Source organism: Sciurus carolinensis, chromosome 3 (genome assembly GCF_902686445.1).
Source record: "Sciurus carolinensis chromosome 3, mSciCar1.2, whole genome shotgun sequence".
Taxonomy (NCBI): Eukaryota; Metazoa; Chordata; class Mammalia; order Rodentia; family Sciuridae; genus Sciurus; species Sciurus carolinensis.
The window spans coordinates 61,962,780-61,989,002 of record NC_062215.1 but is presented as its reverse complement, the minus strand read 5'-3'; the positions used below and the strand labels follow the sequence as shown (position 1 = coordinate 61,989,002).

The 26,223-nt window shown below is 37.4% G+C and overlaps 1 protein-coding gene and 1 non-coding gene across 3 annotated transcripts in view; one reads left to right on the top strand and one right to left on the bottom strand.

Moving 5' to 3' along the window:
* The window catches only part of Ywhae (tyrosine 3-monooxygenase/tryptophan 5-monooxygenase activation protein epsilon), a 34,189-nt gene that overhangs the window by 7,336 nt on the left and 630 nt on the right, over positions 1 to 26,223 (bottom strand). For both annotated transcript variants that reach the window (XM_047545837.1, XM_047545836.1), the window contains exons 2-4: positions 5,603 to 5,802; positions 2,597 to 2,703; positions 1,141 to 1,347 (exon numbers count right to left, since the gene is read on the bottom strand). In XM_047545837.1, coding sequence (XP_047401793.1) covers positions 1,141 to 1,347; positions 2,597 to 2,703; positions 5,603 to 5,802 — 514 coding nt within the window. The remainder of the gene's footprint in view (positions 1 to 1,140; positions 1,348 to 2,596; positions 2,704 to 5,602; positions 5,803 to 26,223) is intronic.
* Positions 1,640 to 1,714, top strand: Trnat-cgu (transfer RNA threonine (anticodon CGU)). The gene has a single exon. It is a non-coding gene; the product is annotated as a tRNA-Thr (tRNA).

Here is a 26,223-nt window from a genome sequence, read left to right as displayed (position 1 = left end):
TTAAAAAGTCAAAAAGAAAAAAAACAAACACAACTAAGTCATAAAAAGATATATAAACCAAAAATGTGTTATCTACATAAAATGAACAACATTCAGCCACAAAAAAGGACTTTAGGAGGCTGGGGATGTAGTTCAGTGGCAAAGCATTTCTAGCATGCCCAAAGCCCTAGATTCAAACCAGTGGGAGAAAAAAGAAAACAGAAAGAGAACTTTAGTTGAGATACATGCTATAACATGAATGAATCTTGAAAATATGCTATGGAAAATAAGCCATACAGAAAAGAACAAATATTATTATTCCATGTATAGGAGGTACTTAGAACAGGCAAATTCAGAAATTAAAACAGATAGGTGCTATAGTGCACACCTATAATCCCTGCTACTTGGGAGGTTGAAACAGGAGGATCACCAAGTTCAAGGCAAGCCTGGGCAACTAGAACTGGGGAAGAGGAGAAACTGGGGAGTTACCACCTAAGTTATATTTTGGGTAGGGTGATGATGAAAAGTCTTGAAATAGAAAGTCAGTTACACAACACCATAGCTATACTTAATGTCACTGAATTGTACACTTAAAAATGGCTACAAATGATAAAAACTCATGTGATGTGTACTTTACAATTTTTGAAAAGTAGGAAAGTTATATACATAAAGAAAGCCCTTTAAAATTTGTATCTATAGTATCAAAAACTGGAAACAACCTAAATTAAAAGTGAGAGAATAGTTTACATAAATGACACTGAAAATTGTTTTTATTAAGACAAAAAATACTAGTGATATATTCACCTGGAATCAAACTCCAGGCTTTATATGCCTGCTTGACAAGTGCCTTACCACTGAACTACATCCCCAACCTCAGAAAATAAACTATTGAATACATGCCTATAAAGACTAAAGGTTAATAGTCCAAAAATTAAGATGATGTTAGAATCTTTCAAATCTACCATGAAAAATGACCGCATCAACATAATGATCATAACTGCTGTGGGTCTGTATGTCATCCCAACAGTTTCAGCAAGGGCCAAAGGAATTCTCATGTAACTGAGTCTACAAAGGTAGACCCAATGAACCAAACAAGTAACTATCTTCTTCCAGAACCTTTTCACTTCATATTGAGAACTTCTGTTCTTCTCCATGACTTACCTGCAGGCACGGTCAGGGGAATTAAGAATTTCATAGTAGAATACGGAAAAGTTGAGAGCAAGACCTAAACGAATGGGGTGCGTTGGTGGAAGTTCTGTCATTGCAATATCACTAGCAGCTTTATAAGCCACTAGGCTGTTCTCTGCAGCCTCCTTCCTGTCATTTCCTGTGGCAAATTCAGCCAGATACCTGTGGTAGTCCCCTTTCCTACAACAAAACAAAACCAAAATTAGGTAACAATGCATTTTAAATAGAGTAACTTCAAGTTTTCTATAACATGTAAAATAAAATATATAGCAAAAAATACATCTAACAACAAAAACTTTCTACAAATATTTTAAAATTGTCAATGGACATTATACATTTATTTGTTTATTTATTACGTGGTGCTGAGGATCGAACCCAGTGCCTCACCACATGCTACCACTCTACCATTGAGCCACAACCCCAGCCCAAAGATACACTAAATAATTTTTTAAAACCCAGGAACAAGGGGGCTGGGGAGATAGCTCAGTTGGTAGAGTGCTTGCCTCGTAAGCATAAGGCCCTGGGTTCGATCCCCAGCACCCCCCCAAAAAAAAAAAACCAGGAATGAGGGGCTGGGAATTTGTCTCAGTGGCAGAGAGCTCTTGACTGACATGAGGTCCTAGGTTCGATCACCAGCACCACCAAATAAACAAAAATAAAACTAAAAAATAATTGGTTAATCTAGCTTTTCTTTTTCTCCTTTGAGAGTTCATTTTAATAAATATAAGCAAACTCCCACAGAAATTAACTGACATAAATAAAACGTTTTTAAAAAAAAAAATCACCTGGTTTATGTGGTCTATGACACATTTATTAGTCATGAAATAAATGCTTCTTTTTTCGCCAGTGATCTACTACTGACATTCCCAGCCTTCAAAATAAAATTTCTACACAATGGTTAAGACTGCACTGTGAGCTGGGCATGGTGCCCCACACATATAATCCCAGCTATACAGGAGGCCGAAGGAGGAGGACAGTAGGTTTGAAGTCAGACTAATCAACTTAGACTCTGTCTTAAATAAAATAAGGACTGGGGATATAGCTCAGTGCTAGAGCACCTGATTTGTGTGGGAGATCCCCTTCCCCCTGACCCCAGTTTGATTCCAGTACTGGGGGGGAGGCAGATCATGAAGTGTATAGCTGTAGCTGGGGGATGAAATCCACAAAAGCAAAAGAAGGTAAATAGTTAAAGCAAAAGCCAATACATTTTTTATGAGACTGATCTGATCATCTTAAAATGCAACAATTCTCTACTAGAAGAATTGCAACTGAAAATCAAGCTATAACATTTTAAGAATCACTCCTCCCATATAATCTTCCAACATTAAATAACTATTCTTAAATAAAAACTGAAAACCTATATAGAAGAATGTCATGATTCTAATGCAAACTTTTAATCTTACATTTTCCCTTCTAGTATGGAACCTACATTTTATAATAGAAAACCTTGGACTCGCCAGTGTTAGCTGCTGGAATGAGGTGTTTGTCCAGTACATCCAGAATGTCACAACAGATTAACTTTAGCTCGGTCTCAACCTGGAAGCGTGGGAGGGGGGGAAAAATCAGATTAAGTCTAGAAAGTATTTCACATTTGACCACCTACCTCTGGTTTTAAGAAAGGAGAGTCTAGTATAAAATAGAACACACATCCCCTCTAAACTTCCTTCTCCCTTCTTGACACAAAAGTACAGAAAGGTTCTCTCCAGATTGTGAAAGTATCTTTTCCTCTCTGAATGCTATTCCTTAAGGGTTTGCACACAGGCAGGCACACACACGCATGCGCACACACAGACAGACATCTAGATAGATAGACAGACAGACAGACACACACATACCACCTCTCAGAGTTCAACAACAGAATTGCTAGTGAGTAATAATGAAACACTGATTGCTTTTAAGTGCTGGGCACTTACATGAGTTAACTTCTACCATGAACTGTTACCTCCATTTACAGAGGAAAAGAAAGGTTAAGATGTCTTACTTATCACAAAGACCAACAAAAAATCAAGTGGGCTGTCATTTGCCTAGTCCATCAAGCCCTGGATTTAATTCCCACCCAACCACCCTCAAAAAAGGGAGAGCTAGGGTATGAACCTAGGCAGGGTACAAGGGACAAAAATCAAAATTTCAAACCCAGTTAGTTTGTCTCCAATACTCACATTCCTAACTATATTCCAAGAACCAAACACTTTAGTGGAAGTGATTCACAAGCAGTTATGACACCAAAAATCTGCAAACCAAAGTAAATATTGCCACTCATCTCTTATCAGCTTATAATGCCCAAAATGCACATGATCATCTTGCTATCAATTTTCTATTAATTCTCAGTAATACTGTTGAACCTTTCCAGTTCAATCTCCTTCGCATTGTAAAGAATTCTCCCACTTTCTCATCTATAGTCTTGTCCCTATCAGCTAAGTAAATCTAGCTGTCTTCTAAATAAACTACCTCCCTGGTAGCTTTTCAAGTAGAGAATACCCTAGGAGAAGAAAGATTTCTAAGTACTCCTAGATCCTCACCTATTGGATATGACTGGTTTTATTACTCCAAAGCAAATCTCCAGGCTCTTTCCCACATTCATTAAGTATACACAGCTTACATCTCCAATAACTGATACTGCACCATGTTCCATTCAACAACACAGCTGGATTTTTGTTTTGTTTTTGCTTTTTTTTTTTTTGCTTGGGGATTGAACCCAGGGGTACTCTACCACTGAGCTACATCCTCAGCCCTTTTTGAGATAGGGTCTCAGTTAATGAGGTTGGCCTAGAACTTGCATTCCTCCTATTTCAACCTCCAGGAATCAATGGAATTAAAGGTATGCACCAACAAGCCCAGCATAAACAGTTCAGTTCATTGATCTCTACTCTATGACCTTTACTTGTTTTAACCTCAACTGTGCTACTCTATCCTACTCTTAAATTCTAACATTCCAACTCTTGGCCTATAACTTCCTTTTTTACTCTTTTTTTTTTTTTAAACTCTTGTTATCCTATTTCTAGACTCAGCAAACCTCCAGTCTTTTGATTTCATCTTCTCCCAAACAGTTACTGTGCTTGCTTCATGCTTCCCTTTACTAATTAGACAAAATCCCACAACTAGCTCACAACATTTCTTCACCATCTTTTCTCATTTCTTCAGCCCTCTGGTTCAAACTTGTCTACTGCCAACCCATGTTCATTGTTTCAACTCACTACATTCTACTTCTTTACCTCAGTATGTGACTTAACTACTTTGAACCTGTTTTTGCCATCTACACAGTGGGATAACACCGACCTTTTCAGGGTTATTTGTTCATTTTGGTGGCAGAGGGTACTGAACCCATGAACCTAGCGCACACTAAGTAAGAGTTTACCACTGAGTACATCCCAAGCCCCACCTTTATTTGCATGTATAAAGAAACATAATCTGAAATAACATTCATCAAACAATTCTTAATCCAAACCCTCTAATAATTACTATTGTTTAAAAACCAGTGATAGGGCTGGGGTTGTGGCTCAATGGTAGAGCACTTGCCTAGCACATGTGAGGCACAGGGTTCAATCCTCAGCATCACATAAAAATAAATGAATAAAATATTTCCATCTAAAACTAAAAATATAAAAAAATAAAAAAAACTCAATGACTAGAATAAGCCTCCATAAGGAGAGAGACAATGTTTCAAATTGTGTGGCACTCAAGAGCCATACAGAATTGCCCTAAATGTAGTAAATTATGGTTTCATGCTTATTACAATAAAAACAAAAATCAAATTTGTTCTCTAGTTGTGCTAGGATCAAAACTAAACACAGCTAGACACAGGGCACATGCTTGTAGTCCTGAAATACTCTGTAGTTTGTAATTTCTAATTCAGATGAGTAAAAAGATGAATATTCAATATGTGCTAGGCCATGACCTAAAATAGCCAATGTCTAAGGCCAAATTACTTACAGCTGTAAGCCTGAGACTTAAGCCAGACACTCAAAAGAAACAAGCCTCCTTTCCCTTGGAGAATTGTTTTTTTAAACTATAAACATAAAAGGCAAAAATTAGGACACATTCAAGTCATAACAAACCCAACCCCATCCCTTCTACACATAAACTGTAAGATAATACATTCCTATGGTTTGGATAAATGTCCCCCAAAGGTCTCTTCCTGCTGGTTTCCTAGCTCATAAAGCAGTTTTGCTCTGTTAGGCACTCTCTGCTACTTCCATCCCACACACCCACCAGAGGACCTGTATCCTCCTGATCATGGACTGAAAGCTTTTAAAATTATAAGCCAAAATAAACTATTTTTCTTTATAATTTAATTACCTAAGGTATTTTGTTACTGTAAAAGAAAGGTGACTAATACAATACTTTCAATAAAGGAAGGTACCAAAATTCTACAAACTAACAACTCCTACATTTAAGAAATAATGATCATTTTCCTTGACAAATAAAATAATCTCACCATTTGCCGATATTCCCGAATCATTTTTAGTTTGTCTTCTCCTCCCTTGTTTTCTTCTTTCTGTTCAATGCTGCTGATTATTCTCCAGGAAGCTCTTCTAGCTCCAATCACATTTTTATATGCAACAGATAGGAGGTTTCTTTCTTCAACTGTCAGCTCCACATCCATTCCTGCTACTTTCTTCATTGATTCCACCATTTCTAAATGGGAAAAGCAAAATCAGTTCATACAAACTTAAAAAGCTTTGTACACATACCCCTTTCACAGTACCACCATGTACCTGTCAAGTTAACAGAATGCAAGAGCTAAAATATTTAACAAAAATAGGGGGCATGGGTATAGCTCAACAGTAGAGCACATGAGCCCTGGAAACAATCACCAGCACCTCCTCCATATTAACAACAACAACAAAAAAAAAAAACCTTCACAATCATCAAAATTAGTTGGACAGCAGGGCCAGGAAAAGCACCCCTATAATCCCAGCTACCAAGACTGACTGAGCCAAGAGGATCACGAGCGCAAGGCAAGCCTTGGCAACTTAGCAAGATTCTGTCTCAAAAAAATAAAAACAAAAAAGACTGAGGACGTAGCTTAGTGGCAGAGCACGCCTGGGTTCAAGTGCTAGTGCTATGGAAATAACTAGTATGAGTCATAAATAAGAGCCAACAAGAGAACACAGATCAGGCTGGGGTTGTAGCTCAGTGGTAGAGTACTTGACTCAAGTGTGTGAGGAACTGGGTTTGATTCTCAGGACCACATATAAATAAATAAATAAAACAAAAGTCCATTGACAACTAAAAATATATACATTTAAAAAAAGAGGGATGGATTTGTGGCTCAGTGGTAGATTGCATGCCTAGCATGTGTGTGAGGCACTAGATTCAATCCTCAGCACCATATAAAAAATAAATAAAATAAAGGTATCATGTCCATCTACAACAAGAAAAATATTAAAAGAGAATATAGATCATAAGTTATAAGGTAATAGAAAAACTTCATGCAATGTCTAGTATGATTTACATTATGATTTGGAGGCATCTCTCTCAGATTAAATAAGAACACCAAGAATATACACCTATCCATTCTCCAAAGTAACTGAACTGGCAGTTTGAGAAAAAGATTAGAAATTTATAGGCTCTACCCAAGCAAAGTGGTAAAACCCCAATGACTGAAGACTGAGGCAGAAGGATCGCCAAGTTTGATGTACCAAGCAACTTAGCAAGATCCTTTCTTAAAAATAAAAAGGGCTGAGGATGTGGTTCGGAGGTAAAGCTAGGAGGTTAAATCCCCAGTATCCCACGCTTAAAAAAAAAAAAAAAAAAAAAAAAAAATTTTTTTTTACAGGTTCCAAAACATGTTGCCTTACAAGTAAATACAAATTAAACTGTATTTCCCAAAAAGTAAAATCTCAGGAGGATGGGGGATTCATTCATACAGCAAAAATATACTGAGCACACAGTCACAAGCGTAAACTTTTGATTGGGGGGGGGAGCTAGGGAATTTAACTCTGGGAACTATATCCCCAACCTTTTAAAATTCTTTTTCTTTCTTTCTTTTTCTAAAAGGGAACAGGGTAAGTTGCTTAGGGCCTTGCTAAATTGCTTAGGCTGGCCTCGAACTTGCAATCCTCCTGCCTCAGCCTCCTGAGTCACTGGTATTACAGTCATGTTCCATGGCACCCTGCAAACTTACAATATTTTTAACCCTCCTTTTAGAAGAGCACTAGTCTACCTAAGAATTCATTCATTGGTAAAAATTTGATGGTTACTCTCTGTTACCACTAGGTGGCAAGCAAAGAAAAGGGCACAAATAAACCCAATACACAAAAAAATACAACATGAGAAAGAAACAAACAAACAAAAATTCGATAATACCAAATAAATGTATTAACAAATGGCTCCACATATTTAAATCTTCAGAATCTTTGGTGATGAGACCTAAGAATCTGCTTTTTAACAAGTGTACCTTAACAAGTAGGTATAATACAGACAGCACCTTTACTGCAAGGGTGTGGTAAATTAAGGAAGTCTTCCAAATGTACAACCCCAGGAAAATGCTTCAAAAATCATCCCTTTGGGGCTGGAGATATAGCTCAGCTGGTAAGAGTGCTTGCCTGGCATGCACAAGGTCCTGGGTTCAATCACCAGCAACACACACACACACAATATCATCCCTTTGGCCGGGCGTGATGGGACATGCCTGTAATCCCAGCTGCTGGGGAAACTGAGACAGGAGAACTGAGAGTTCAAAGTCAGCCTCAGAAATTTAGTGAGACCCCCTAAGCAACTCAGTGAGACCCTGTCTCTAAATAAAATACAAAAAAGGGCTGGGGATGTGGCTCAGTGGTTAAGTGTCTCTGGGTTCAATCCCTGGTACCAAAAAAAAAAAAAAAAAGAAAAAAAATCATTCCTTCATAAATACTAGAAAATAGAAGTATTAAGATGCTATAAAGTTCTTTAGAACATAGTCCAGCAGTTTGTTTTTTTAAAAAAATATCATTATGTGACTAAGTCCCAGTTCTAAGTATTATCCAAAAGAAAACATTATCTTCAAAGACTTTTGCATTGTTCACAGCAACATGATTCATAACAGTAAAAATGTAAAAATAACTCAATTCCATCAAAAGGTGAAATGAATAAACTGCAGTACAAACCTATATTACAGATCATTAAAAAATGAAAAAGAATTACCTGTGCAAGCAGCATGGTTAAATATCAAAAACATGTTAAGTGAAAAAAGACTATGATTCCATCAGTATAAAATTATTTTTTATTTATATTTGGTACTGGTGATTTAACCCAAGGGTGTTTCACAACTGAACTACATCCCCAGTCCTCTTAAAATTTTGAGACAGGACCTAAGTTGCTGAAGCTGGTCTGGAACTTGCAATCCTCCTGCCTCAGCCTTTCAAACTGTTGGGATTACAGGTGTGAACCACCATGCCCAGCACAAAGACTAAATTTGGAGGCAATGGAATAAGTTTATTTCCATTCTAGTTTATTTTCAAAAACCAACTAGTTAAACATACCTCAACAGACCAGTAATTCAATTTTCCAAACTAGTTCAAAGTATTAATAAAGTAACACCAAAAGTATTATTATTTATTCTTTTTATTATAGGGTTATGCATTATGTATGAAAAAAAAACTAAACATATAGTTAAACAAAAATTTTACCAGTGATATATTTCTGGATACTATTCCAAATGATTAATCTAAATCTATTTTTCACCTTGTTATGCATTACAAATTTTCAGCATTTTTTTGGTGGTGCTGAGGATGGAACCCAAGGCCTTTTGCACACTAAGCAAATCATCTACCACTAAGTCCCTATTCCCAACAATGAACATTTAGTATTTTATAATACAAGGGAAAATATATTTTAAAAGTGATAAATCTACTATTCTAGATTCAACTATATAATTACCTTCATTAGACACTGACAAAACAATGCAAAGAGTACTATGTGGTAAAACTAAAGCAGCAGCAATTATCCCTTCATTAAACAACAGCTTTACTGAGATAAAACTTACATACTATAACCACTTACACATTTACAGTGCACAATTCAATGGTTTTTAGTATATTCACGTAATTCTACAACCATCACTTTTTTTTTTTTTTTTTTTTTTGCGGTGCTAGGGTTTGAACCCAGGGCCTTGCAAGCACTCTACCAACTGAACTATATCCCCAGCCCCCATCACCTTTTAAAAGAAAAAACCCCAAACCAATCCAGTCACTTACCATTTACCCCAAAACCCAACTACAGAAAAAAAGTCAATCTACTGTGTTTCTACATATCTGTATAAACTGGAACAGTACATATGGCACTTGGTGACTGGCTTCTTTCACCTTGCATATTTCCAAGACTCATTCATATCGTATTAACACTTCACTTAACTGTATATATATATATACTACATTTTACTTATCCATTCACCAGGTAATGGAACCTTTCCATTTTGCTATTATGAATAATGTTGCAATGAACACCCATGTAAAACTTTTCGTATGGATATATGACTTCAGTTGTCTTGAGTACATACCTAAAAGTGTAACTTTAGAGTCCTAGGGTTACTGACTTTTTGTGGAAGAATACACCAAATTGTTTTCTATGGGGGCTGTGACATTTTTATATTTCTACGAAGCAATGTAGGCAGATTCTAAACTCCACACATTCTCATCTACACTTGTGCCCCTACCCCTTTTAAAACAATCATCACATTGTGTGTGAAGTGGTATCTCACTGTGCATTTTAGGTTTTGTTGTTGTTGTTGTTGGGGGGGGGATTTGAACCAGAGCCTCAACCAAGCTAGGCACAAACTCAACCACTGAGCTACACACCCTCGTTGTTTTGATTTTGATAGCAGTCAGTTTTAAGCATTTTCATGTGCTTATTAGTGATCTGTGTATCCTCTTTTGGAAAAATAATAATTTAGATATTTTGCCTAATAAGTTACTTAACTTGTGTTACAGGTACAGTGGCACATACCTATAATCCCAATGAGAGGCTGAGGCAGCTTCAGCAAATTTTTTCAGTTTTTTGGTTTGGTATTGGAGACTGAACACAGGAGCACTTTACCACTGAGTTACATTCCCAGCCCTTGTTTTATTTTTTAGAAACAAGGTCTCACTAAATTGCCAAGACTGACTTCACCTTGAATTTACCATCCTCTTGCCTTAGCTTCTTGAGGAAGTGGGACCACAGGTGTAACACAATACCTACCAAGAATTAAGATCCTAACAAACTTTTTTCTTGTTTAACATTTAACATTTGACAGACCTTTATTTTTTATTCATTTATTTATATGTAGTGCTGAGAATCAAATTCAGTTCTTACACATGCTAGGCAAGCGCTCTACCACTGAGTCACAACCCTAACAAACTTTTCTTAGCACCCTCATGTTTGGGAATTTCTCCATTCCTTTAGGTAGTGTACTAACAGCATTAGCATGAATCAGAAGCTTCTTAATCCATCCTAAATTTCTATAACCGGTACTGTGACAATTTGTACAAACTATGACTATAATGAAGCACTCAGGATAAGTGTTATTCTTATCCTTTTAACACCAGCAAAATAAATCCTAACCATAACATACCCCAAAACTTTTAGGAAAGCTCTAATTCATCCCAAACTCTAGAATCATGTCATCAAAACCTGTATTACAGCTGCACAGTGACCCATAACTGGAATCCCAGCAACTAGAGAGGCTGAGGCAAGAGGATCACAAATTCGAGGAGAGCCTCAACAACTCAGTGAGGCTCTAAGCAAATTAGTGAGACCCTGTCTCAAAATAAAAAGGGCTGGACTGTTGACTCAGTGATAAATCTGCCCTGTGTTAAATCTCCTGCAACCACAAGAAAGAAAAACAAGAAAGAGAGATGGACAAATCTACATTACAGTCATTAGAGTCAGGCAGCAGCACACAGAAAACCCATTCACAAAAAAAATACCCCATGCTAGGTATTGCTCCAAATGTTCCAAACTTCTATTAATACATTCAATCAACAACAGACTTTTGGAACAAGTAACAGTTCTATCTCCATTTATATGAGGAAACTAAAAAATGTGCTTAAACTTGTTAAAGATCCCATCAGTAGAATATTTCCCAATCTAACCCAAGTTGTGTATTGATTTAATCACATTTGGGTCTGAATTCATGTGTATGGAAATTCCATTATTTGTTAAGAACAGATGTGGAGCTGAGACTACAACTCAGTGGTGGCGCACTTGCCTTGCGCGTATAAGGCACTGGGTTCAATCCTCAGCACACATAAAAATAAAGGTACTGTGTCCACCTACAACTAAACACACACAGACACACACAGACACACACACACACACAAATATGAATGGTTGAGAGTAAAGCTCAGTGGTAAAGTATGTGCTTAGCATGCATAAGGCCCTGGGTTCAATTCCCAGTACCAAACAAAAGAAAAGGGAAAAAAAAAAAAAAAAACTGGTTGCATGACTACCAGAGCCAGAGACACAAACATTTAATATATTAAAACATGTTTTGGGAACTGAGAATGTAAGCTAAGTGATAAAGTAATTGCCTAGCACATTCAAGCCACTGGGTCCAATTCCCAGTACTGGGGGGGGGGGGGGGATTTATTCCTGTTTATAATACATTTTTCAACCTAGAAATTAATGTTCTAGATCCTTATCTCCAAAAAGCTTACTCTCATGCCCCTATTACTCCACATCATTATCACAATAAAACATGATTTTCCCAGATTGTCCCTGCCAGGTGGTAAAACAAGTCTCTACTGAGTTTTTTTAATCCTCTAAAGACAGTAAAAAAAAAAAAAAAAAAAAAAAAATGCTAAATACAGGTCAGGCACAATTATCGCACACATATAATCCCAGCTACTTGAGAAGCCAAGGAAGGAGGAACACAATCTCCACAACAGCCTGGGCAATTTAGCAAGACTCAAAACTTAAAAATAAAAAGGGCTGGGAGTGTAGCCCAGTAGCAGAGTATTTACCTAGCACGCAAGGCCCTGGGTTCAATTCCCAGTACCACAAAAACGAAGAAATCAAAAATGGGGCATCAGCCCAACAAGTGATCAAAAAGCTCAATTTTACAATTTCTAATAAGATTCAGGGTCAGGATGGAAGCAAACTGTGCAGAAGCAATCATGGGAAACACCAGGAGCCTTTGTACTGGTTTACAGGATTAATATACCTCATACCAAAGCCGCCTTCAGGTCATAAGCCATCTTCTTCCAATGTGGAAAAACACTCTATCAACCACTAGAACTACAAATCCTAATTTAAAATAAAGAAAACTGAAGCCAAGGGTAATTTGCCTTAAGTCACAAAATGGCAAAACCAAAATTCAAACCCAGATAATTTAACTTAAGCGCCTGGGATCCTAACTGCCACGCTACTTTCTAAGCAAAGTACTTGTTATGGTTTGGTTAAGAGATGCCCCCCAAAACCTCCTGGGTTAATACAGGAATATTCAGAAGTAAAGTGATAAAGTATGGAAGTTCCAGCCTTATCAGTCTATCTTAGTTTGAATGGACTTACTGGGTGGAAACTGTAGGCAGGTGCAGCATGGCAAGAGGTTGGTCACTGGGGGCATGCCCCGGAAGGGTTCAACTTCCCTGCGACCCCTCCCTCTGCTTCCTGGACACCATAATCGAAGCACAGCCCCTTCACCACACCCTCTGCCATGATGTTCTGCCTCACCTTGGGCCCAGAGCAATGGAGTAGACCAATCAGAGACTGAATTTCAAACACTGAGCCAAATTAAACTTTTCTTCCTTTAAGATGTTCTTGCCAGGTATTTTGGTCATAAAAACAAAAAGCTGACCAACACAGTGCTCATAGAACAAGAAAGTCTTTAGCCCAAGAACATGTAAAGTACACACATCAAGAGGAGAAAAGGGAAATCCTCAGACATTGCCTTGCCGGGCCCAGCTGGCACACGCCTATGATCCCAGTGGCTCTGGAGGCTAAAACTGGAGGAGTGCAAGTTCAAAGCCAGCCTCAGCAATTTAGTGAGGCCCTAAGCAACTCACTTGCCTAGCACGTGTGAGGCACAGTACCACATATAAATAAGTAAATTAAATAAAGGTCCATCAGCAACTAATAATATACATATATATATGTATTTTTTTTACTAATTAAAAAAAAAAACCCAACTGGGTATAAAAATCTCCTTAGACCACAAAGGTTTATAGCTATTTGAAACTGTTATTTTTAAATCTAGTATTTCACATGCAGGTGATTGGATAGCAAAGAAAGGAGTATATCCCTGAGGAAAAAAATAATTCAATTAACAGAAGCTCTACAAAGAACAAAGTAAATCCATTGCTAAAATCAAACTGTCAGGACGGTAGACTGAGACAGACATTATTACCCTATATAGATGCATGAAAAAAATTTTTAAAAAGAAATAGAAATGTCGGTGTTAAGACCTTCATTTTTAATAAAATGTCACTGTCATCCACTCACATTGAGCTTTCCTTTATATCACGATGGTTACTTTTTAGATGCTTCACAAAATAAGCCTCAAAATATGTATTAAAAGAAAAATTTCCACAAGAGAAAGGTGCTCTTTAGTAGAAAAGAACAGGAAGAGGAAGATAAAATACCTTGATGAATGGTCTCAGTAGCTGCATAATTTAGGATTTGGTCCTTTGATGGAAATGAAAGGTAAACTGGGGGTAGAAGAAATATCAACAGTCTACATTTTAATAATGTTTCAAGATTATGCTTATCAGAGAAAACCTGTTAAAACTGAGAGTTAGGATCACTGGATGAAGAGGAAAGACTTTTTACAATGTAGACAATGTTTCTGGGAAAAAAGGCACAACAGATAAAGAAATCTGATCTATGATGGGGGTGGGGGAGATCCCAAATGGGAAAAAAAAAAAAAAGATCAGTGCTAAGAACAATGGTAGGAATGCCTATATTGAAGACCAAAGGAATATTAAAACACCAAAGATAAAAGAGCTCAGATGGACAAAGAACTCCATGAACTCAAAAATCAATGTCTTCCTTAAAAAATCTTAAGTTTGAAAATAAGTGGTTTAGAAAGGGATACAAAGGAACTCCACCAGAGAATTAGGTTGCACCAGGGGAGTTTGTGATTCACTGAGTCAAGTCATGAAATACAAATGTCCTTTACAAAGCATGTACATATTTAACGTACCAGCCAAATAACTTTATTTATTCTTAGAGAAACTGGCACATAATTTTAGAACAGCTTTGCCTCCCCAAAGATTTTAGAAGGCAAAGAAGCCTGGATGTATTCTACTTGGAATCTCAAAATTGACAGTATAGAATAGACAGTAAACATGTTTTAAACATTTCTAAAGAACTGATGATTCGGATTGGGGATGTGTCCCAGTGGTAAAGCATATGCCCAGCATGTGCAAGGTTCTGGTTTAATCCCTACTGGTGGAGGCAGGTGTTTGAGGAACTGACAATTCCAATTTGCAAATAACAATTCTATATTCCAAAAGAATAGAGGAACTGGATTTTAGACCACTGAAATTTTGAACACAACTAAGGTTTATTTCTCACTTAACATGTTTAAAAGAGTTCACCGTTTTGTAGTTATAGCTGCACCATCTGCTACCTGAGGACACTCCGGTCAAAAAAGTGAAAGAAGGGCTGGGGAGATAGCTTAGTCGGTAAAGTGCTTGCCTTGCAAGCACAAGGCCCTGGGTTTGATCCCCAGCACCACCCAAAAAAAAAAAACAAACAAAAACAAAACAAAGCGAAAGAACACAGAATAATCTTGTTTCAATCACTTCTGCATAGTTTCTGCTCATATTTTACTGGCCAAACAGCTCACATGACCCTGTCAATTAAGTAAAAGAGGCTGGGAAATTGGGGACATTACAAAAGTTGCCATACATCCCCCTCAAAAACCAATTAAACCATAATTTAATTGGTCTGTCAGGTGGGCATAGTGATAGTTATTTGTAATCCCAGCTACTCAAGAGGCTGAGGCAGGCAAATCTCAACTTGGAGGGCAGCCTGAGCAATAAGAGACCCTGTCTCAAAAAAAACAAATTAAAAAAAGGGCTTGGGCATGTAGCTCAGTGCTAGAGCACTTGCTTAGCATGCACAAAACCCTGGGTTCAATAGCCAGTACCACAAAAAAGAAAAAGAAAAGATAAAAACACTGGCAAATCAGACATCATTTAAAAGGAGACAGATATGAACTATGAATAATTAATGCAAACCAAATTTTGTATATTTGGGTGGGGGGTGCCAGGGATTGAACTCAGGGGCACTTCAACCACTGAGCCACATCCCCACCCCTATTCTGTATTTTACTCAGACAGGGTCTAGGTTGCTCAGCACCTTGCCATTGCTGAGGCTGGCTTTGAATTTTGATTCTCCTGTCTCAGTCTCCCAAACCACTGGGAACCACTGGGATTACCGGCATGCATCACTGCACCCAGCTGTATACAATTAGATTTTTTTAAAAATATTTTTTAGTTGTCAATGAATCTTTCATTTTATTTATTTATATGTGGTGCTGAGTATCGAACCCAAGGCCTCACATATGCCAGGCAAGCACTATACCACTGAGCCACAACTCCAGCCCCATGTATACAATTAATTTTAATCAAAACAACTTGAGTACTGGGGCTCAGTGGCAGAGCACTTGCCTAGCTTGTGATGCACAAGGTTCAATTCTCAGCACCACACAAAAATAAATAACATAAAGGTATTGTGTCCATCTACAACTAAAAATATTATTAAAAAAAAAAAAAAAAAGCAACAACTTGAAACAACCCAAACAATATAAGGGGTGGGGGCAGATATAAGTTTGCTAGGGAAAAAATTTCCAAGATACTAAATTGTAAGTAACTTACTTAAAAAGGATAGTCAAAAGAAAATGTTTAACACAACAGCAGCAGTCTTTGAATGAATACTTTTGACATCCTGAAGTCAGGTCATTTATACAGAAAGTTGACATGAATGTCCAGGTGACATGTCGCTTTTATTCTCATTAGGTTCACCTAACCTCCAAGAAATGAATGCAATTATCAGGCAAAATTTTGACACTTAATAAATATAATTAACAGATAATCAAATGGCAATTAACAGTCTTCTTTATGGAGTTCTAAAAGTTCAAATACCTTGAGAATGAAGTGATGCTGTTAATATTTAGACACAGAGATAGGGGAAAATTTTTTTTTCCCCCTAAAGAAAGTACCACACAACTCTAACATCCTGACAAATATTCTTGGAGGTATCAATTCTGCACCGTATATCATATTTTTAAAAATCCAATTTGGACAATATTAAGTGCTAGTATTATCAGTTAACTATTAAAGACATTCAGTATGACCCCTATGGAATAACTAATTGTTAACAGCTGCACTCTAATGAGAGTCCATTAGGTTAATAAGCTAGTTAAATATTTTCAGAGGGTAAAATTGACATATTGGTTTTCTAAACACTAAATCCCTGCCTGCCAAACTTGACAAGTTTTATTAGAATTCAGCTGCTTAAACTTGTTGAAGCACAAGTTGAGCTCAAAGGTTTTTATGTCATCACTTTAAAAAGTTGACTATGCACTCATGTAAATATGCTTCCAAATCACTGGAAAGCTCTATGGAATGCAAAGACACACAGCATTTTACATTACTCAAAACTGTAATTCAAAATGAAAAAAAAAAAAAAAAAAAAAACAAATAAAATAAGCATGAGTTCTACTCAATTAAAATTAGTAAAATATTATGACATATATCCTAGAGTATGTTAAGCAGAGTATGAAACAACAGATGAAAATAAAATAATGGAAGGTATAGGAAGCTCCTCTAAGAATATCCTATTTAATCTACTAATATTTTCACTATTTCTATAATATCCAAACACCACTTTTACTATTATTTATTAGGTAGACCTTATAACACATGTGTTGGGAAACAACACAGAAAAACACCACCAGAGACTAGGAAATAATCAACTTTACAACCAAAAAGATGCAAATTACATTTTCATTCTCATGTAACAGCTTTTTGTGGTACTGAGGATTGAACCCAGGGGCACTCTACCACTAACCTGCCCTTTTAATTTTGAAACAGGGTCTCCCTAAGATTTTCCAGGCTGGTCTCAAACTTGGCAATGCTCTTGCTTCAGTCTCCAAAGTCTCTGGGATTAAGTATGTGCCACCACACCTGGCTAGTTTCAGACTTAAGTTTAAAAAACCTAAGTGGGGACTGAGGATGTGGCTCAAATGATGTAACACTGGCCTAGAGGGAGGAAAAAAGGGTATTAACACTTTAAATCACATCTTAGATTAGTGAAGTAAATCTATTTGCTAATTTTTCCGAACTTGATATAAGGGCCCCTAAAATAGCTGACAATCAAATAGTTTCCTATCTTTAAGTCATATAAAAGTAAAATAGCTACATAACACTATTGTTAGCACCAAAATTCTTACAGCTCTTAAAACAGTTGGAAAGAAAGTTGGGAAACGTAGTTGTGACAGACAAGGATAACACATAAAAGGAGGAGCAAAGAGCAATGTTGGCAGAATTGCAAAATGAAAGGTCAAGGTCACAAGAAGCAAGCAGGGAGGGGCATACCCCAAGGTTTCATCCCATGTCCTAATCCCCCCATAAAAAAAAAATTCATTCTCTCTCTCTCTCTCTCTCTCTCACACTCACACACACACACACACACACACACACACATGCAAGCGCACGCACTTGCAAGCAGCAGTATGATACAGTGACCAGTTATTAGTTGTAAATAAGAAAAGACAGTAAGCCAGGCGAGATAGTGCACACCTTAATCCCAACAACTCTGGAAGCTAAATCAGGATTCCAAAAACAGCTTCAGACCCTGTTTTGAAATAAAAAATAAAAAGGACTGGGGATGTAGCTCAAAGACAAAGCTCCCTGTGTTCAGTCCCTAGCACGAGAAAATAAATAAATAAATAAATAAATAAAAAGGAAGACGGCAATATAGAGGAAAGCCCTGTGATCATTCCCCCACATCCCTGAAAACTCATCTAAGAAGATGGCCACAATGCTGTTATTACTAAGTTCCAAATCTTATCCAGTCCTTTATAAAACTTTAGTCCTGTGTATTTCAGAGTTACAGTGATATTTTTGTTTTGCTCACCCATTTTCTCTTTTCAATATTTTTGCACTCCTAATTGTGCATCATGGACATACATGGACCTTTTTAAATTAATTAATTTTTTGTTTATTTAAAATGGGGTCTTGCTATGTTGCCCAGGCTGATCTTGAACTCCTGGGTCCAAGTGATCCTCACACCTCAGTCTTCCAAATAGCTGGAATTACAGGTGTGCACCACCAGTTTAAATGCTAAATTTTTCCAAACACAATATTCTACTAGCCAGGCAGGTGGCACATACCTATAATCTCAGCAACTGGGGAGTTTGAGGCATGAGGATCACAAGTTCGAAGTCAGTCTCAGCAATTTAGGAAGGTCCTAAGCAACTTAATGAGACTGTCTCAAAATAAAAAGGACTGGAAAAATAGCTCAGCAGTAGAGAGCCCCTAGACTCTATCCCCAGTACAAAGAAAAGGCGGGAAAAATCCTACAATTTTTTAAAAATAATTTTTATATGTTGATGGACCTTTATTTTATTCATTTACTTATATGTGGTGCTGAGAATCAAATCCGGTGCCTCACACATACTAGGCAAGTGCTCTACCACGGGCCACAACTCCAGCCCCTACAATATGCTTCTTTATGTGAATGTGTGGTGCTGGGAATCAAATCCAAGGCCTCACACGAGAAGCAGCTAGTCAAGTGCTACTACCAATAAACTACCCTAGCTAGCCCAGCCCCGGTTTTTGTGAATTGTACTGTGAATTTAATCCAGGAGAGCTCAACCACAGCCACATCCCCAGCTTCCCCCCCGCCCCCAGCTCTTTTTCTGAGACAGGGTCTCATTAAATTGTTTAGGGCCTTGCTAAGTTGCTGAGGCTGGACTTGAATTTGCAATCCTGCCTCAGCCTCCCTAGTGGCCAGGATTACAGGCATGCACACTGAGCTATGCTGCTACACACAGACACACACACACAATTTTTGAGAGAGGGTCTCAATAAATTGCCTAAACTGTCCTGGAACTTGTGATCCTCCTGCCTCAGACTCCTTAGTAGCTGGAAATACAGCTGTGCATCACCTTGCCCAACAAAACACAATAATCTTAATACTAATACACAATTTTTCTTCATACTGGCCTATTAACTGATTCGTTACTTAGAAAGAGGAAAATGTTTAGCCTCATAAAGAACTTAAAGATCTTCTTCCCCTGCCCTACCCCCACAATCTTTTACCAAGATTCTACAATTCTGGAAGGGGGGAGGGGAATCCCTCTTACTCCATAGAAACAATTTCTCCTCTCAGAATTTAAGACAATACTTTCTTCAAGGAAGCTAGCTGGCTGCAGAACCAAAAAGCTGAGGCTCCAACAGAAGTTAGAGGTACAAAAGTAGAGGCTAAAAAGATAAATGACCCAAAACACTGAAGTATGAGGTGAAGGAGGAGAGCAAAGTCAACTTCTCTTCACAATTTTTATGGAATGACAGTCTGGAAAAGGTAGGTTATCAAAGTTGGGCATGGTGGCATAAACTTGTATTCCCAGCAATTTGGGAGGCAGAAGCAGGAAGATCTCAAGTACAAGGTCAGTCTCAGCAACCTAAGAACCTGCCTCAAAAATTTTTAAGCAGTGGGGGGGGGGGGTTGGGGGGATGTAGCTCACCCCTGGGTTCATTCCCAATACCATCTCTGCTACAAAAAAAAAAAAAAAAAAGGGGAAAAAAGTTATCTTCTAATATGATCCTAGTAGTTCAACACCAAAAACAATTCCTGACTCTTTTTGCAATGGATAAAAATGTTTCATAAAATACGATAAGGGCTGGGGAGATAGCTCAGTTGGCAGAGTGCCTGCCTTGCCCTGGGTTCAATCCCCAGCACCGCAAAAAAAAAAAAAAAAAAAATACAACAAGTATTATATTTTGCAATTTCACTATTTTCTAACAGACCTGTATGTTAATAGAGCAGACATTAATCCCTATTCTACAGATGAGGAACCTAGTTTCAGGATTTACGCTGTTACTTTCCCATATCTGCCAAAATATGAAAGGCATAACTTTCATAATGTAATGTCTCCTCCAAATTTCATATGTAAATGAAGAATTAAACCCATTTCATACAGCTTTATATAAAATCCTGATTTGACTATAAAACAAGTCTTTCAAAGATAGATTTGCTCTGTTTCTGTGAGATCATTTGAAGAGCAGTAAATTCAAGATTAAATTTCAAAAACCATAAACCAGGGGCTGGGAAATAAAGCCTGGTGATAAGAGTGCTTGCCTAGCATGTAGAGGTCTTGGGTTCAAACCCCAGCACTACAAAAGAGAAAAAAGATAAAAAGGTATGTTTTCTGGACTGGACTGTATAGGATTCACTGTTCTAGACAGAAGAGTCTCAAAACAAAAAGGGTTGGGGATGTGATTCAGTGGTTCTGCACCCCTAGATTCAATACTCAGTACAAAAACAAACAAAACAAAACAAAAAACCCAGGATAAAAAGTTCTGATCTTAGCATGTTTTTGCTAACATCTGGATTTATTACATTTTTAAATACAAACAACCTCAAGGTAGACAAAAAAACCAGCCAACTTGTCTTTGACATCATCAGACTGACTGGTTGTATGCCAGCCAGTAAGTTCTATTTTCAGCCACTACCATATCTTTTGACTTTTCCATTCTCCTTCTGATGGGTAAGGGGACTAAGAGGAAGAAACCCTTCACTTTTCCTTTATCATGGGTTGTGCTAAACGCTGATCTCATTTGATTCTTTTTTTTTTTTGTGGTGCTGGGGATTGAACCCATGGCCTTGTGCTTGCAAGGCAAGCACTCTACCAACTGAGCTACATCCCCAGCCCTGATCTCATTTGAAAAAGAAGAAAACCAAACTTCTGGGGATGTAGAGTTAAGATATCTTTATGCTGGAAAGATGAACAAAGTTTAGGAAATTTGTCTGATGAGAAAACTAGTGAAAGAAAATGAACGGCTTAATATTAAGATGACTTAGGGTGGGCAAGTTTGTGGCCCAGGATGATCCCAGTTTTTATGCCAGCTATTCGATAACAATTATGAATTAGTACCACCTCTTTTCAAGGTGTTCTGATTTGGAAGGTAAATTAATTAATCCTCTTATTATTAGTTGGTACTATTTAGTAAATTTAGATGAGCTTCTGAAACTGTTCCTAGTGGTGTGATTAAACATGGACATTTGGTTAATGACATCAAACCACAATGTTATGTCGACTAGTATTTAACTGCACCCAAGTGCTAAATGCCCATTTCAAAAACACTATTGGGGGGTGGGGGGGTTTACTGAGAATTTAAACCCAGGGGTGCTTTAAGAATGATTTTTGACAGGCACACACCAGACTACTTGGTAGGCTGAGGCGGGAGGGTCCCAAGTTTGAGGTCAACCAAAGCAACTTAGCAAGACCCGGTCTTAAAAATGTAAAAGAAAAAGAAAAAAAAAGAAAAGAACTGATGATGTAGCTCAGTCACACAAGTTTCACTGAGGTCATTTCCTAGTAACCACCACCTCCCCAAAAAACATTTTTTGTAGTTGTTCCTCAATGCTCCTTAATGGATTGTTTTACAATTCTCTACACAACTTGCAACAACATTTATGAATAATGTATATGCCAATATCATCCCCTCCTAAAAGTTCTGACATCTTATACGAGTATTTGTTAATACAAAAGTGAAGGGGGAAATATTTTAAAAGTACTTCAGAGAAACTCATGGCATCAGTCATATTCCAGTATAAACACTATGATAAACCATGGTTTTTAAGAAAGGTAGTTAAGAAAACTGTACATGAACACACACTCATTCTAACTTCATTCACTGTTCCTCAGGATGGAATTTTATGTTCTCAAAGAAAGCATGCTTTCTTTAGAAAAGTGTCACCATTTTATCTATACTTACAGTGGATACTAGACAAGTCAAATACCAAGACACTGTTTGAAGTAATCACTAAAATGAACAACCCCATTTCTCTCCCAAAAGGCACCATCTTACTTGGTTACTAACAGAACTTTTATCAGTGGGTAAAGAGAAAGAGCACTGGTCTGAAGGCCAGCAAATTCTGACTTCACCATTTAATAGTTGACTACCAATCAGAAAAATCTGGATATGGTTTCAAATTCAATTTTCTGAACCACAAAACAAAAGTTAACAACTCTACCTTAGTTCAAATACTGTTACATGAATTAAGTAAAAACTTCCATGAAAAAGTATTGTGAGTTATGATGTTCTATATAAATGTGATATTTCTAGGCACAGTGGCTCTTGCCTGTTAATTTCAGTGACTCAGGAGGCTGAAGCAGGAAGGTCTCAAGTTCAAGGACAGCCTTAGCAAGGTGGTAAGACCCTGACTCAAAAAAATAAAAAAAAATTTAAAAGGGTTGGGGATATAGTTCAGTGGCATTCTTGGGTTAAATCCCTAGTACAAAACTAAAATAAAGTTATATTTAATAAATACACATACATAAAGTTCTAAAATTTAGCCTTTACCTTTTTCCTGTCATCATTGTTTATACACAAGAACTTAAACTTCTTCCCTGCAAAGTTAGCCTTATACTCTTTTACAAAATCATACTTCAGATCATCTTCTGAAAGTATTAAAACAAACATGTAAAATTAGATACATTAATTGACTGGACTGAAGTTTCACTTATCGAGTATCAGATTAAAGACAAGAAACTTTAATAATACTTCGTAAAGCTGGGGGATGTATGTAGCTCAGTGGCAGAATGCTTGCCTACAGTGTGCAAGGCCCTGGGTTCAATTCCTACGACTGTGCAAATAAATAAATAATGCTGTTCCTTTGACCAAGCTATAAAACAATTATGAAAAGTCTAATTGTATGGATTTTCTATGTTTGCTTGCACTTAACTGATTTCAAAATTTGCTCAGCTTAAATACGTCATAAATGTTCTTCCTGTACCAGAGTTCAAATTCAGACCTTTTTATAGAAAGGTAAGAGTAATTAGAGTATTTTAAATGTACTCATTACCCTTAAATTGCAATGATTAATGCTTTCATAACCCCAAATTGGGTAAACCAGATAAAATGAAATATGCACAATACTCCACAAAAATCTAAAGTATACCAAAAAGCAGCCCTTAAACACAGTCTAAAAACACCTATAGAAGGGATTCTTAAAATTGTTATCAATTATTCTTATGCATTAGGCAGGGGGAAAATAAAATGTATTCAATATAGTTCATAAACTGAAAGAGCAGTGAAAAAATTATTACTGGCCTATATTCAAAGGATTGGTAATCTGAAGACTTTTAAATTCATTAATAAAGTTAACACTATATCCCCCCCTAACAAGACACATATTAGGGAGTTCATTTTAAACATGCTCCCATCTTTCACCCACTAGCAGAATAAGCTGTAAAGGTTTTGGGTTCTTTTAACTCAAGTTTCTCAGAACAGATTCATTCTGGTATTGATATATTCAATGAGCCAAAATTGACTATCAAAACCTCCATCAACCATGTAATCAATCTTTAACAGATAAAGATTAGGAAAGGACAAGAACAACTGCCACAGAAGCCCAAATGTAGTATATGTGAACGAACATCTTTACTACACCCCCCAAAATGAAGAAAGTATTAATTTTCCCCCTCTATTGTCCTTACTTTCCTATAATAGTATGTTTCATATATATGGGAAGGTAAGATTGGTTTCTGGAGAGATGACAGACTTGCTTAACGTGGCTACAAATGATTTAAAAACCATTTATTAGACTACTGACTTATAAGGGAAGGGATGTTAGATTTAATCAAAGCCCTATCCCCAAACTTCAATATTACCTATATGCAATCCCAAATCAGTTCATTCCTGAACACAGCTTAGTTCTTTCTGCAGTATCATCAGTTAATCTATATATATTAATTCCAATTCTCCAGGATAGTGTTAAATGAAAATAAAGTTTAGGCACTAGGTTCTACTGAAGCTGCAAAATAAAAAAAGATGAGCCTAGGGCAGTAACAAAGAGAAGGGGCTAATAGAAAGCCAACATTTATACCCAAGTACCCAAAATCGAAATCACTGCAATGCACTCACTCCCCACACCTGATTAGTTCTTTAGTGGCTAGTATTAGTATTATTTTGTCACCACAAATTATTACACTCAATAAAGTGGTGGACAGAGGTCGATTTCCAGTGACCACCTCTTCTACTTTTTCACTGAATCCCTTCCATATGCTCCAAGTCACAGGAGTGCCTTGTAAACCCTGTAGATCCTATTTTCTTCCCTGTTTAAACCCTGATGGGGACACAACAAATATATGGCTTTATCTAAAGAGTAGAATCCTATGAAGAGCTTTGGTCATAAATATTCAGCACTCAAATCACAAACAAGATGACTAAATCTATCATTTATTTGGAAGCTACTATCATGGGCTTCCAAATCAGTTTTTAAAGAGAGTTTAAAAAACAAACGGTGAGGGGGGGCCACTTCCCCTTACCTCCCTTTTAGTTATCATGGCAAGTTTACTCAGTCTAAATCCCCCAAAATAAGAAAGTGCAAATATAACTTCAAGTTTCCTCCCAAGGGCACAAGATTACTAGGGTAACTTATATTGGGAGTAGGGTCTTCCACACAAGTACACCTACACTTGTTTGATTTTTAAACAAACTGAAATAAAGACAAAGCTGACCTTGAGCTGTACTTCCCCATCTTATTCCCCTCCCCCTGCCAACAGCAACCTTGTTCAATATAAACAGCAATTTAAAAATTTACAACACAATTTTAGTTCAGGTAACTTTACTAAATTTGAGTTTTGGAGGGGCTGGGGTTGTGGTTCAGTGGCAGAGCGCTCACCTAGCATGTGTGAGGCACTGGGTTCGATCCTCAGTGCCACATAAAAATAAAGTATAAAAAAACACAGTAACATTATTTTTTTTTTAATTTGAGTTTTGGAGACTTTTTATCCTCCTTTTCAAATCTCTGAATGCTAATTTCTGATGATACACCCGGAATGGCCCTGAAACTATTCATATGACCAAACTGGCCAAGAGAAAGGCACTACATAACATTTTGAAAAGTGTTAAGTGACTTAAACATTTAGAAAAACCTAAGAATCAACGGTTCTTGATTCCCACCATGTCTCATCCCAGTCCTCTTCCCAAAAGCATTAAAATTAGGAACCACATATGTGATTCTTTTGCCTTTTTAGTGCTAGTTTAACATATGTGGGGATAACTCAAGTATCTAGGACCATGAGAGGCTTGAAAAATAAAACTGCTGTAACAGAGTTGACAGACACAATGCATATCTCAATAAAGTTCTAAAAAAAGACAAAAAAATAAAATGAATAAGGGTCGGGAGTGTAACTCAGAGGTAGAAAATGCTGGGTTTGATTCCTAGCACCAATGAACAAAGAAATTTGTGGGTAAAATCATGTACTTAAAATGAAAACAGGAAAACAGCAAGACCGTCTACGTTCATAATCCCAAAACCCCAAACCTCAGCTGGGTGCCTGGAATACGTTAAGATCCCAACATGAAGTGGGAAACGCATTCCAAGCCTGGGGAGTCAACCAAAATACAGTTACGGAACATGATTTGAAATAACATTATTCTCAATAGATCTTTCTATATGTCATACTGGTGGGTACAAACAGTTAAGTCAACATTTTTATAAATGGGTAGACTGAGGCACGGGCGTTACAAAGGCTAGTCATGGTTCTCCTTGTCTCCTGTTCTATCCATCAGAACCCTGTGCTTATCAAGACTGAAAAATATTACAGGAACTTCGACTTCTCCTATTTAGTCCGAGGAAAGGGTGCACTAGTGGTTTTTCGGGACGCCCCCCAAAACCCACACTGGAAGGTGTGCCGGGCTACAGGAAGAAATCTGATCGCACTATCTCGGCTTGCCTCCACCCAATGATGATCTGCAGTGTTTCCCACTCTCCCACAAGATTACCCACCGCAATAAGCCCAAAGAAGCCCTCCGCTCGGAAGGATTCTCCTTTGTGAGACTCCACAGCCGCCGCCCCACACTGGGCCTCCGGGGAAAAGCCACCGCCCCCACCCGCCATATTTCCCTGAAAGGC